Source organism: Numida meleagris, chromosome Z (genome assembly GCF_002078875.1).
Source record: "Numida meleagris isolate 19003 breed g44 Domestic line chromosome Z, NumMel1.0, whole genome shotgun sequence".
Lineage (NCBI taxonomy): Eukaryota > Metazoa > Chordata > Aves > Galliformes > Numididae > Numida > Numida meleagris.
This window is the reverse complement of record NC_034438.1, coordinates 10407174-10421970: the sequence shown is the minus strand read 5'-3', so window position 1 is coordinate 10421970 and position 14797 is coordinate 10407174. Positions and strand designations below refer to the sequence as shown.

Genomic DNA, 14797 nt, shown 5'->3' with positions numbered 1-14797 from the left:
AAGACACATCCACTGATTTCCTGGTCTAGCCTCCATATATACATGTGCTGTATGTTCCTGCTTTCTTGACATTTTTATCCATTCTGAACGTACGATCCATTGCTTTTATAGTGCATTTCAGTCTGTGTCAAAAGTAGCCTTGATTTATAATTTAAAAAGAAACCTGAGCAGTTTTGGCTTCATGTTTCAGCACTGATAGGCTTGATTTCATTTTTTTAAAGAAAAAGAAATGAAAACACACAAGCAGTAACAGCAATCCCTAATGAACAGTCATTGGGGACTTTGAGTCTTGAACCTGTTACAGGTGTAACAAGGGCTTCAAACCAAGGGCTGTCTCTGGCTTTTAAACTTCTGTTTGCTGTGGAAAACTGGAAGGAAAGGGCCTTCATTTTTAAGAGGTGGTGAGGCAAGCTGCAAAGAGTTTCGTCTTCTCCTTGTTCTCATGCTGGCTTTCCCAACTGTTCAGGGAAACTGGAAGACTTCATATTATTTCAAAAGTGTTTTTCAATTTATCTATCCTTTTACATTTGAATACAGCAACTAAAGAATCACAGTGTTGCTGTTTTTTGTCCTGTCCCAGAGCAAGTTAAGAAATCTGCACTGACCACATCAAGAGCAAAAACGAAGAGAAAAATGGGCTGTAAGAATGGGTGGGATACCTTTATATCTATTGCCACATCCGCACTGGGCTGTGGGAGCTGTGGTGTTAATAGATTATTTGCTTTAGATTTTGTATTGCTCTGTGTGCTTTGGAGGGGAGGGGCTATCTATATAATGGTTTTGCAATGTTAGTAGTTACTGCAGAAATGCAAACTAAGACTCAAGGGACGTAGGCTGTGCTCAGTTGCAGGTGTCTCTTGGATCTCAGCAGGAGATGTAAATGAATCCTATGTAGTTCAGATGGCTTTCAAAGGTCCTGTCAAAGGCTACTCAGTTCAAGTTAGGAGTTTGATACCGAAGCTGTAGTGCAAGAAACTTTACAGCGTTTTTTATGCCAGTCTATTGTATGATCACAATAGTTTATTATAATTCACAACAAATTGCTTATTTCTTCTACTTGAAGCTTGTGGACTCGGGGTGGTTGGGTGGGTTTGCTATCTGAGTTGAGAGTGGACCACACAGTTCAGCCGGTTTGTGTTATCTGTAGCATTTCAGTAGTTGCAGAATTACACTTTTAGCTTATGAAATAGCTTCTCTTCAGGGCTTGTTCTCCGAGGAACAGCTGCAAAATGCCAGAGGAACAAGATGCAACTCTTTGCAGTGCATCATGTTTGACTAATTAACTCCTGACCTTTCAGTGGCTTTGCACAGATATGGAAGCCTTTGCCTCACTACATGGAATTTCAGGATATTAGGAAGAAGATATTTCATCTGTTCTCATTTAGCCTCTTACACCCTAATGAGGTACAAAGCAGCCATGATGTATGCTGCAAAATGAATGCTGAAAACCTATTGTTTTCGTATTTTGATTCCGCAGTGTAGTGACTCACTGTGAGAAAAGCCCAGGGATGGTGATGAGAAAAGAGTCTATTTTGTTCTTGACTTCTAGTCCTGGAAAGTAGAGATTAACTATTTTATGCTTATTTTCAGACTGGATATTTCCATCTGCCCCATGGGGATTACTTCATCGAACCCATTAAAAAGCATCTACAGAAAAAGGGAACACCCCAACCCCACATTGTCTATGAGGCAAATACCCTTCAAAATGCTCTAAGGAGAAGACGAGCAATCCCAGTGGAAGAAGAACAAGCATGTGGAGTGAATGGTACAAATGTTGCTGAATTTCTGCCAGTTTCCTATGTGCCTTTTTTAAAGCAGCTTTATTTTCCACTTGTCTATGCCATTCCTTATGCCAGGCTTTCCTAAATTCTGGAAAAGGAAAAAGTGATTATGCAAAACAAGAGCATCTCAGTCAAAACATCTCTGTGACCATCCATCTAGGTTCCTCTCTGAGTCTGAACCTAAATCTTGTGACTACTGGGATAGTTTTTCACAGCACTGATCCTTTTTACCCCACACTTCTTTCTCAAGCCAAAACTGGTCAAGTAATTTGACTTGAATTCTTGGGTAGTCCTGGAATGACAAGAACTGTAGCCATTACTGATTTTCATAAGGTATTCTCACCTTAATATAAAAGATCTCACCTGTAATCCATGGTTTAAATTTAAGATTTCTAGATTCTTTGTGAGTGTTACCAGAATATTTATTTTGTTGTTCTGAAAGTAAAGCACAAAGCATCAACCATGAGGTGGGATTTTTTTTAAGAAGCATAAGTAAAAGTAATTTAAATACTAACACCATAATAATTAACATTATGCTTCTTGGAAAAACAAGTTAATAGACTATCCTGGAAAGAGGGAGCATGTCTAAAGGGTAGTTGATATCTCCCAGTTACAAAATAAGGTATTTTAATTATTTTTGTAATCATTTACTTGATTCATTCATTAGTGAAGTTATAGTGTTGGTAGGGAGAATGAATAACCTAAATGACATAAAGCCCAAGTTACGAACAAATGGAGGTGCAGAATATTTAGTGGTTTTTGTCTGTGACTGATGGGTTAATAGTTAAAGAATAGTTAGTTCTTTTCTGAGGGTGGAAAAAAAAAGAAGAGTATGTTGGAACTTCTAATTCTCAGTCATGACTGCTGCTGAAGTTCTGTTGCTCTGTGATGAAAATTGATGATTTAAAGAAGCAAAAAACAGTTCAGCCCCACTCTATTTCTGAGCACAGACCTGGATTGTACTTACTGTTTGCTGGGTAAGAGCAGTGTGAAATGACAGTTGAAGGAAACTGGAAGCCTGATGGCTAGTCGGGAGATAATCAATCTTCTGTGGTACTGGGCAGGTTAAGGAGAAGGAGAAGCCTGAAGACTTAGTTGGTGCTGTTTCTCATTATTCTTCATCAAAAAAGTGTATCTACCTGTTAGATAACTAAGTCTTACATCAAAAAGTCATGAACATCTATAATTGGTGTCTATTTTAACTTAAATATCCCTCGTTTTCTGATTCCTTTCCTGTCTGTTGGGCTAAATCAGAGAATCATAGAACCATAGAATCCTTAGAGGTGGGAGGGACTTTAAAGGCCATCTAGTCCAACCTCCCTGCAATGAACAGGGACAACACAGCTAGATCAGGTTGCTGAGGGCCTTATCCAGCATCTCCATGAATGTCTCCAGGGACGGGGCATCAACCATGTCTCTGAGCAACCTGTTCAAGTGCCTCACCACCCTCACTGTAAAAGATTTTTTCCGTATATCCATTCTAAATCTACCCTCTTTTAGTTTGAAACCATTTCCCCTTGTCTCATCACAACAGCCCCTGCTGAAGAGTCTGTCCCCTTCTTTGCTATAGCTTCCCTTTAGGTACCAAAAGGCCGCTGTCAGGTCACCTTCAAGCCTTCTCTTCTGCTGAACAACCCCAGCTCTCTCAGCCTGTCCTTGTAGGAGGAATTAATTTAGATTTGCCTGTGAAGAGTGAGAAAATGTTCATGCCTACCGTCCTTCGTGTTTCTTTTATGTATGCAATAATGTCTGCAAAAAGAAAAATTAAGTATGGAAAGAAGATAGGATATATGAGGTATCTATCTGTGTATTTGCTTTGTGTAGTCTGCTAGTTTTCTTTCTACTGCTCACTTTTTACCTTCCTTTAAAATACTGCAGAATGAGACAGAAAAGGATTGACTGTACCTGGATGCAGGGACAAACTCAGCATAGCTTCCTTGCAATTTTGTGACTTAGACTAGTTAAGCTTTTTGATTTTAAACTTGTCTGATGTTATTCATTTTAACGTGACAGAACTATTCCTGGTGTTGACAGTATGTTCATGGTATTCCAGGCTAGCAAAGGGAGCTTTTTGTGAATTCACAAAGTAGTATACTGTCATTTATACTTCTGTGTGTAAGTGACTTAGTCAGCCTTTATAGGTAATGCCTGCTTTTGGTCAAGTAGTAATCTGCTTGACTGTCATAAAAGGAAACAATGTGAAAATGTGCATTGCATTGGGAAAAGAAGATATACTCTTCATTATGGTTCCGCTCCTTGTGTGAAAGGATATAACAACCACTGGTTCTTCTAAAGGCCTTACATCTTAGTTCCTGTGTTGTTTTGTTACTTTACTACTATTGTAGTAAAGTAGCCTGCTGTTCAACAAGGATAGAAAAAAAAATCAGTGTAATTTCCTGTTTACATTATGCATGGTTAAAGAGCAGTTGCTCTTGTTAGAGATAGATAGAAAACAAAAAAGGAAAGTGAGTTAATTCTTGAGTTCTGTGCTAAATATATTCACTATATAAGCTGAGGGGAATATTTGTTGCATAGAATACAAAGGTGGCAAATTAATTCTTCCCCTTCTCAAGACTACAGGCAGTTCATGCTCTTAAGTTTGATGCCAGAATTCTAGTATCTGATATCACAGATGGCCCAGATTAATGCCTTTTGGAAACACTTCAAAGCAAAACAATTCCAATCTACTGTTCTATTTTACAGATTCAACATCGTGATCATTTTTGTGTATTATCAGTTCTAGCTCTGACTCCACTAGGCTGAGGAGTAACTGACTTGGCAGTTGCCTGCCGTATCACATGTTTTACCTCATTGTCAGAGTCAAATATTTTAAACTTGTGGGGTGAGGTTCACGATAAAGACTGTGTGCTGTTGTTTATTTGATTCAGTTTGTTGTGTTTTTTTTTTAACTTAAACCAGGACAGCTGAGCCATGTCTAGGTCCTGCACTAGGGAAGGGATTGAGTGCCAAAGTTAAAATGAAGTGGTGATTTTTTGCTTGGACTAGTTGAACCACAAGGATGTTTTCAAGTCAGTGCACAAAGTTTGGTGGTGATATTGGTAATCATCTCATCAGAACAAACATATCTTTCAGGCAAGGAGTATAAAGACTAGCTGTGTAAGCAAAATCTCGAGAGATGGGAAGTCATTTGGGAGGGAGTAGGTGAGGCCTCTTACCTCCTGTGCAGTATTTTTAAGCTTTTTTAATGCAATTTTTAATTCATTTCTCCTTTTGGAGAAAGCTCGGTACAGTGTGTTCACAACAGCTTCTACTGTGGCAATGACGAAATCAGTCTCCAGGTTCCAACCCTGCTAGTCATCTGCCTCTGATCTACACAAAGTAATATTCTGGTAGCAATTACATTCCAGTGTTCTTGCAATTATTATATTAATTAACTTATAATTTGCAGTATCTGTAAGTTTCATATATTTGGAGAAAAATTACTCTGATAAATGGTGTAAATTAAAACTTAGGTATGTGCCTTACAGTCCCACTGCTGCTACAACAGTTACTAGATGACTCAGTCATTAGCTGCATGCAAAACTGAGTGCTTATCTTGTGAACAGCATTATGATACAGTACACTGCAAGCTGCTGCCTTGGTGTTATTTGAAATGTGTGAAAAGGGCCAGGCATGATAAAAGAAAGATTGTCCTGACCTTTTCAAATAACTTTTATGACCATTTGTGCCTGGAGGAGAGGAAAACTGAATATTTGAGAATTTGTTTGGTTTTTCTAAATTGGTTGCATTAAAAACTTTACAGTTCTCTGAGATGTAAGCATGGAAGAGAAGGAATTAACATCTCCACTACACAATGAGCAGTTATCTCCTCCAGTTTCTTTCCCATTTGTTTTCTTGGTCTGCCACAAGGTATTGGGCTTATTTGTGAGCTGCAAAATGGAGAAGCTTTATGAAGTTTGCAAATGGAAAATGAGCACTTCCAGATTCAGCACTAATGTGAGAATGCAACACTGCAGAGGGGGTAGGTACAATATGAAATAGATGTACACCTTTTTCTTGGTTTGTTGATGGGATCAAGTAGCAATGATTTAGAATTAGGGTAGCTGAGTTGTACTTGGACTGTGACCCTGTGATGATTGCAGTAGACCATACAGTTTAACAAGGTGAGATTTAGAGTATTAAAACAGATCTCTGAGAATATTTCATTGGAATGTTAAGCATTTAGAAGTTGTCATATTCTTTGCCCTCATTTTGACAGTTCAACAGCTAAGTTCTGGACATATTCTGGACATACTGGTACTTAAGATTAGTTTTACTTGCACATAAGCCTCCAACTTCTTCTCTATAGAGGAGTTATAAATCTTAGAAACTTCTCCGTAAGATTGAAGGCATTCATTTCCTGGAGCTGTGATAGGGTAAGGCTGGGGTGGGAGAGCACACAAGTACTTGGCCTGGTGCTATACGAAGAAAGTAGTGGAGTGGAGGAACTTAAGGAGCAGAGCAACATCATCTGTGCAAAACTGATTTTTAAGACTATTGCATAACGGTCTTGTGGAATGGTTTATTTAACAAATGACTAGACAGCTATTAAAATTCTTTCAGGCAATAGTTACCTGTTTTCCTATAGGTTGTGTCTGAGTGCAGGATTTTACTGAATAATCATCTTGCCTGTTGGTGATTAACTTGCCGCTGCCAGAGAATTCTCCTCATTTTTTCTGTCTGCAAATGTGCAGCATAAACTGTTGGTCCTGGCTCAACAGTGAAGTCCTTTGTTTAACTACTTGGAAGAGAGAGAAAAAAAACTTCCAGGACACTGTTTTATTCTCAAAGGATAGCCTGTCTTTTTTTGGAAGAACATTGTGACCAATGTAAGCAGCCTTTCTTGCTGGCAGAACCCCTGATGCATGCTGTGTGACTTTCAGATCTTTCAAAGAACGATGATGACATTTTTCCAGTATTTATTTATCCTGTATTTAACTAAATCATTTACTACTCAACTTAATTTGCATAGTTTCTCCAAAACAGTTTCTTCTAACAGTGGATGTAACAATTGTTTCTAGTTGTTTGATATCAGCATTTTTTTTTTCCCCCAAATAACCTTTTGAAATAAATGCATAAGTTTCTAACTTTCTTTCTATTCTGATTTCAGCTGAGATAAAGTTAATTTTCCTACTAGTGGCTGGTATGGCTCTGTGTTTTGGATTTAGGATGAAGTAGTGGTGGATCACATGCTGATGTGCTAGCACTGAATCAAGAACTTTTCAGCTTCCCATTCTGCCCTGCAAGCGAGGAGCTGGGGGTGCAGAAGGAGCTGGGAGGGGATAGAGCCAGGACAGCCCCAAACCACCCAAAGGGACTCCCATACAACATAGAGTCATGTGGAATTGTAAAACTTGCAGATATGGTCAGTTGGACTGCCACTACTCAAGGACTGGCCAGGTTTTTATCACTGGGAGGTGAAGAATTGCATTGTGTGTCACTCAGCAGTTCTTTTTTTCCCTTTACTTTGAGGTTATCTTATTTCTTTCCTATTAAACCATGTTTATGCCAGCCCAGGAGTTCTCACACTTCCACATATTTCAGAGCTCTCCCCTATCCTGTCTGGGGGCAGTGAGCAGCTGTGCGGTGCAGAGCTACCTGTTGAGTTAAACCACAACACCATCATGTTTCAGAATTTTTCTTCAGACTTCCTTGGTGCTTATTAGAAGCTCATCAGAGATAAGTTAGATTATTCTCATTTTCTTGTGCTTTCCTCCTCCAGAAGAAGGGAAAGTTGTCTTCTGTTTCTGAAATCTTGGATTCTGTGCTGAGAGATAAGAAATTTTCAATTTGCAGCTGTTAACATTTGACATACAAATTTAAGAAGATTTCCTTGTTCATTTAACTTTACTGTCAAAAATGCTTCTAGTAAAAGTGAACTTTGTAACAAATAAGTAGGTGCAGATATGTAGCCTTCTTTTTAAGGAATAGAAAGGATTCTAATTTTCATTAGCATACAGATGTTCAATGGATCTGTTTAAAATATTATTTGAACTTCATGTTTTAAGGGCACAGGATAATGCTGATATATCACTAAGGTCCAATTGCCAACCCATCACCACCACGCCCACTAAACCATATCCCCAAGTGCCACATCTCCACAGTTTTTGAACACATCCAGGGATGGTGACTCAATCACCTCCCTGGGCACCCTGTTTTGAGGAGGAGTATTTCCTAATACCCAGCCTGAACCTCCCTGGCACAACATGAGGCCATCACCTCTCATCCTAAAGAAGACTTAGAGTGAAGCATCTGCTATCTGGTGGACTGTGGATGTAGGCTGCCTAACAGTTACAGGCAGTATAAATATTGGGAGGGTTGAAAGGAAGAAAATACTATATTTCATCAATTCTTCCTCTTCAGTAGGATCAAAACCAGAATCTTCTCCAAGTGGTTCCAAACTCTATGCTGTGTGTGTCCAGAAAAAGCTCAATGTTAGCAGAGTGTTGAGGCCTGGTTTCCTAATGCTTTCTCAATTCTTCTCTTTTCCAATGGAATTTAACCTTAGGTATTCGACTAGCACCTACTAGCTATAATAGGATGGCTTCCTAAACTACTTGTATTGTGCTGAAGGAAAAGGTGAAATTAAGAGGAAACTAAGGAGATTGTTGATGTAACTTGGTAGCAGTAATTTGTTTCAACCAAAAAGCATCAGAAACATTATATGCTTCCTCACTCAATGACTGAATGAATTTTAAAGTTCCGTAACTCGCCATTTTTCACATAATGCAAATCAAAGCCATAAAAGGGGTGGGGGGAAATCTCCTTCCCTGCATTTCAGCAGAGTCTTTCTGTCCTTTCTCTGCCACTGGGAAGGAAGAGTATTTGCTGCACTGTGTTTACTTTACTATTGTTTGAAGGGTAAATTGGGATCTCTTCCTTGTCTTCACTGAAAGAGTTTGCTTAACCACTCATTGAAGTGTGTCTGGTTGCAGACTAAACTTAGGTTCAACATTTTTAACCATGTTCTTTGGTAGATGAATATACTCTGCTCTTGATCTGTGCTTACAGCTTTCCTTGTCAAACTGTGCGATGTTATTTCTCTTTTAGTGTATTGACATTGATTTGATTAAAAAAATGATTTCTTAATGTAAAGTTGTTGCAATATCGATTTGGAGAGCCTTAACAAACTTAAAAATTAAAATGCAACATGTCATATGCCATCCCTCTCTCCTTTATAGAAGAATATTAGCCTTGAATAATATTATACCTTATTTCCACAGTTGCAGTAAAAAACATAGGAAGCTGCATTTGGGAAAAGTTCTTCTTACAGGAGTTTGAAAACTTGCTCAGAACCCTTGTCTCATTAATAGAGCTGTACTGGCAAAGCTGCTCAGCCTTCAGTGCCAAATTTCACAGTCGTACTGAACTCTCTGTGAACTTTCTAAGAAGAAACTACAATTACCTTATTATTTCTGGGCAGATCACAGATTTCTAATTCTTCTGAGAAGTGCTGGACATGTGCTATGGGGCTAATGAACTGATACGAGCTCAGCATTCACAATTAGTTTCTTCAAAGTCTGCATGTCCCTGATGAGCCTCTAGGTAGCCTCCTGTTGTATGTGACCCACTTAAACTGTAAGACCCTCACGTTGCTTGGACACTAGGTTATTCTGTATGAAACAATGTCTTTATGGTTTGTTCACTCCTTGTTTGTAACTGGTGTTCTTCAGTCCATGCTCCAATATCTGCTTGAACTTAGATGTGTTTTGCATTATTGGAGAGAGTTCTCTCCTATGAAGACAGGCTGAGGAAGCTGGACTTGTTAAGCCTGGAGAAGAGAACATTTTGTGGCCTTCCAGTACTTACTTATAAACAGGAGAGAGTCTGACTTTTTACATGAGCAGATAGTGACAGGGCAAGGGATAATGGTTTTAAATGCAAAGAGGTCAGATGTAGGTCAGATGTTAGGGGGAGATTCTTTACTCTGAGGGCAGTGAAGCCCTGGCACTGCTGCCCAGAGAGCTGTGGTGCCCCATCCCTGGAGCTGCTCAAGGCCGGGTTGGATGGAGCCCTGGGCAGCCTGAGCTGGTGGGGGACAACCAGCCCATGGCAGGGGTTGGGGCTGGGTGGACTATAAGGCCTCTTCCAACCCAACCCATTCCATCATTCCAAGGTTCTGTAATGAATTATAGTTAAAGATCGTCACACTCCTCTCATAAGTTTTAACTTTGTGATTAACTGGAATCAAAGGGTATTGCAGAACTTAAGAAGCTGTAAGATTTTCCTATCCATCACTATTTCAGTCACTTTTTTAGAACAAACTTTAAGTTCTGTCTTTTGAAGGCAGAAGTGGGGCTACATCTGGACTTGCCTTGCTCCTCCCCTAATTACTTGTTAGCATTTTCTGGAGTGCAGAAATCCCACTCTCCCCTCTTGATTATCTGCTGGGCATAGGGTGAATTGACAGCCCCAGTGATGGTTGCTTGTGGGGACCATTCTCATCATATATTTCTGTCAGTATCAAGTTGCTTGTGACGTTGTATTTCATAGCAGTAATTTCACCAGACCCCAGTCTGCAATGGACATCTTTTGGGGTCCAGGATGTCATTTCTTATGCAGGTCTTTACATCTTAACTGCTTATGCATGCAGTATCTGGAAACAAAGATCTGCCTCAACACAAATTCAAAGAGCTACTGAACTAGCTAGATAGGTTTGATTTGTTACAAAGGAAATTTAGTAGGGTTTAGAGATTCATTCCTCAGTTTCACAGGGCTTATGCAAAGTTTATCTGCTGGAAGATATCTTCGCAAATAATGCCTCTGCTGTATAGAACAGCCTGGAGGGACACTATTCATTTAAAGATCATACAGAAATACACAATTTTTTTTCTAGAAAAATGAGTTGTCCAGCAGAAGTAGGCATCTGCCTTTATGCAAAAAAAAAGTGTCCATAAGATTGCCATGCCAAAAAGGTACAGCATAAGTTTTGAGTTGCTTCCTTAACTACTATACCAAAGATTCTTTGAAACCGTCTGTTGCGTGCCCAGGTTCTGTTTGAAAGAACGTAAAAGAGAACATCGGCTTTTGCTATAATCTCTTCTGTACTGACTTTCTGCTTTTCTTCTCTTGTAAATATTCAAACTTACTTCAAACAATTCATAATCAAGTAGCTAAGCTGATGTCATGATTTTATGATTTTTGTTATCAGTATTCCACATCATAACATCATGTAGTACACTGGGAGTTAAAGAGTTAATGCTCCAGTTCTGTGGACCATGGACAGTTCTGGTTACCTGGTTCTCAGAAGAGAACTACATATCCCAGGGGACTTTGCATTGTTCTGTTTCCATTTTCCGTTCAGAGGGAAAGATAAAACTGTTTGCAGGTCACGAGATGCTCTCTTCTTCCCTTTCTGCTTGTGCAGGCAGTGTGTGTGCTCCCCTAATCATCTTGCCTTCAGCATTAGAGTAAGGCCTTCAGTTTTTGGACACCCTCTCATTTTATTTGGTTTATTAGCTTCAATTCCAATTATATTGTATTATATCGTATTATATTGTGTTATCTTGCATTCCTATATCTTATTTAGTAAATTATCTTTCCTCCTCAGATCATTGCCGCTGTTTTGTTTTTAAGCCCATCCCCCTACCCTTTCCCCTTTTTCCCTTCGTCCTTTCCCTGGCCGTGGATCCATGGGGCCTCCCACCCCATTAGTCACAGAACGGGGCCAAACCAGCCCATAAACCGCTGACAGTTGAAAAAGATGTATTCTTGTCCTTTTTAAACAACCAGTGGTGAAGCCTCTGTGCACATAAATTAACCTGTTAAGTTAGAGAAAGTCATCTCTAAACTGTTGTAGTTATTCTCAGGGAACACTACCAGTGAACCTTTGTGCAAAATGTCCTTTGTTCATTTCTTCAAAAACAGTAATTCCATGCTGGCTCTGTTTTATACTTATTTTAAAATGGTCTTGTATAATGTTTCCCCCAGCTGGAAAATAGTATTTGAGCTAAATCTGCATAGAAATAGATTTTTGTATTTTAGATATTTCTTAAACGCAAAGTACAGCATTGATTTTAGACTTCCACTCTGTCAAAGTTAGAATTAGAACCAAGTTTCTTACTTGCTTGATGAGAAAAATGAGCTGAATCGAATTCTTTCTACTCTGCATTCCCCTCAGCTCTGTGGAGATTTGGGTGTGGATCAAAGTCTACTTACAGCCACTGCAGAAGTTTTAGCAAGGGATTATTCCTGACATTTTCTATATTATTTGTCTGACATTCTCCAGGTAAAATATTCACTGTGCCACTATCTGTCTTACAGTAATTTCAGTGTCTCAGTTGCATCCATTGCCCATTGTGAAGGTTAACAATTCTATGATGATTCCATGAAATAATTCCAGCAGTTAGGTATTACTCTAAGGAGGTGGGTGGTAGGAGAAGTACGAAATTTTGTCTGCTGGGCAGGTAATGGGAAGGAAGTGCAGTCAAGGAAGGGGATTTCCTCCAAAGCCTGAACCAGTAATACTAGCAGGCAGCTAAAAATTTTACAGCAGAAATTGCTTTATGTTTAGAGAAGGGATTACTCAACAGCCTCTTCCTCAGCTTTTTTTAAATATATTTTTCTCTCCTTAGGCTATTATTAATCATATTATTTTATAATGTATTTGAACTGGATGTTTTTCAAGCAAACACACCTGCATTTTTCTCTTTCTGGTCCCATGCACTTACATACCTTTAAAATTTCAAGACTGCCAGAGAGAAGAGCCAGGGACTTTCTGCAAATGAAAACTGAGGTTGTCATTTACAAAATAATAAAGGTTGAGTCTGTTAACAAGGTTTTGCTTGATCTTCTTTCCAGTGGAGTGCAAATTTCAAAGCTCAAACTCGGTCCTAACCAAACATTTGCAAACTTCTTGGTATTTGCCTGTGGGAGCCACAATAGCTCCTCTCTCTGAATGACTGTGGCGTAATTTTCTATAGGCAGTCAATCACAAAGAGTCGTTGATCATAGCTGGTGTCCCTGGTCAATGTCCTTCCAGTGTCTGACAAAAATAAAAGAAAATTAACAGAATCATGACATCCAAGAAGTTATAATCTCACTGACAACCAGTGCTTGATAGGGAACATGAATCAAAGACAAACGTCATGCTCGATACTCTGGCTAGAAGCTGGAACACACTGGCTTGGGCCATGGCACTCATGAGGAACTCATAAGGAACAGGTTGCCCCAGGATGATATCATAACAGGGCTGCTTATGTGGGTTGCCTGGTGACAGGAGTCCTTAAGCTCTCATACGCAGAGAATCTTCCTCTGACATGTCTCGTTTCATTTGTGCTGTTCTGCTACTACAAATGCCTGTATAAGTTCTCCCTAGTAACAGACACAGCCTGTCCCTGCTCTGTTGTTTTGATTTCTAAACTTTGAAGGCTTCTGGTTTTGGGGAGGCCTGAAAACTTGCATGTTGAGGAGAGCCTCCATGATGGTCTTTCAAAAGGTTGTGAAAATGTTCTGCTTTGAAGAACAGAAGACACTGAAAATAGTGTGTGTTTGAGATTTTAAAGATGTAGTGTTAGCTTGATTAGTTTCAATTACTCTCAGATTGACCAACACCTTTGTAGGCCTGGTCTGACCCTGCTGTGTTTGCTGCTATAGTAGAAAGTGAGGTGAGCCCGAGGCTTTGAAGGTTGTAAAATCATCTGAAATACAAGCAACTTGCTCTCAGCCAAGGGCAGGGAGGCCCCTCAAAGTGCTAGCATGTGCTTTTTCCTTTGACAGCACTAGTGGGATTGGTATATTTTAAATATTACAGAGAAATGCAATGGAAAAAACAACAGCTGGTCCAGAGGAAGGCCGAATATACTCTGTTGTATTACCCCAGAAATAGGAAGAGATACAGCATATGCAGCATTTCTTAAAGATAACTGAACAAACCTTGAAATAATAACTGTTCAAGATTAATTCCAGACTGTCTTTTTCTTCTTTCCCTTAGTAATCTGTATTTAAACCAAATTAATTAAAAGGCATAGTGTGACTACAACTTCGAAGACCTATTCTGTGAGTAGCCATTTCTCTTACACAACACAGACATTTGAATTAGTTTTGGTACTTCACATTTCTTAAAGTATCTTTGGAACATTTAAAACTGAGATTGTTGGGGTTTTTTGTATGTTTCAAAATTGGAATTATAAACAAACTGTTATGATTATTTTCTGTGTATAACAGACTGCTGTGCCAGAAATGTGCACTTACTGATGGCTGGTGCATTCAGGAGTCCCTGGCCTCTGTGTCTGTGACATGGCTGCAGCATGAAGACCTTTAGAGAGGTCTGTGAAAATTGGAGAGATAGGGAAAATGAGATGCAGAATTTCACCGACTTGTTGCCAGTCATCCACCACTGTCTACTCTCACACCTTGCCTTCAAATTTCATATACAGTGCTGCCAGAAAGATTCAGTGAGCTACAGTATTTTAGGAAAGAGTCTTTTTGGTTTGAATGTTTCTAAGGATGGACATTGAGCAAAGGAATAGGATTAAGTCTTTTCAGCTTCAATCTTTGTTCCCCTATAATGGCTCATGTTCTTAAAGTCCCTTTTTAATGGAAGTAAGTTGTGATAGTTTTGAGTGATGTCTGGAAAAAGCACTGTTTTCCTCATAATTGTTGAAACAGTAGGTGGACACCAGGAAACAGAAGGCAGAGCTGAACTTCTATTGTTTAAAAGTGTATGGGGATGCAAGTGCTACTGTGTAGGCAGGGCTCTGGGATATCACTAAGCTGACTGTAGCCTCATGGAGTTCTCAGTGCAGACTGACTTTTCTGTGTTCTGAAATGGGACAGGCACCACCTGTCTGCTGTGGATAGCAATTTAAACATATAGCATGCCGGAGTGGTTTTTGTTTTCTTCTATGTAAAGTTAACTTTAGCTGAATTAATGAGGAGATCTTGCAGAAAAGCACTGAAGAATTTCCAGGAATGGTGATAATACACAAATTAGCTAATACAAATACCAAACTGGGGTTTCATCTTTGTTTTACTAGCAGCCAAGCACACTGGTATGCAAGCAGAATTTTGGAGTA

The 14797-nt window shown here is 39.3% G+C and overlaps 1 protein-coding gene and 1 long non-coding RNA gene across 4 annotated transcripts in view; one reads left to right on the top strand and one right to left on the bottom strand.

The window, feature by feature from the left end:
* Nucleotides 1–14797, top strand: part of ADAMTS12 (ADAM metallopeptidase with thrombospondin type 1 motif 12) — a 180009-nt gene that overhangs the window by 58512 nt on the left and 106700 nt on the right. For all 3 annotated transcript variants that reach the window (XM_021380709.1, XM_021380708.1, XM_021380707.1), the window contains exon 3: nucleotides 1591–1765. In XM_021380709.1, coding sequence (XP_021236384.1) covers nucleotides 1591–1765 — 175 coding nt within the window. The remainder of the gene's footprint in view (nucleotides 1–1590; nucleotides 1766–14797) is intronic.
* Nucleotides 2387–12974, bottom strand: LOC110389784. The gene is made up of 4 exons (XR_002433375.1): nucleotides 12456–12974; nucleotides 7380–7548; nucleotides 6356–6519; nucleotides 2387–2920 (listed from the first exon to the last, which is right to left on the bottom strand). It is a non-coding gene; the product is annotated as an uncharacterized LOC110389784 (long non-coding RNA).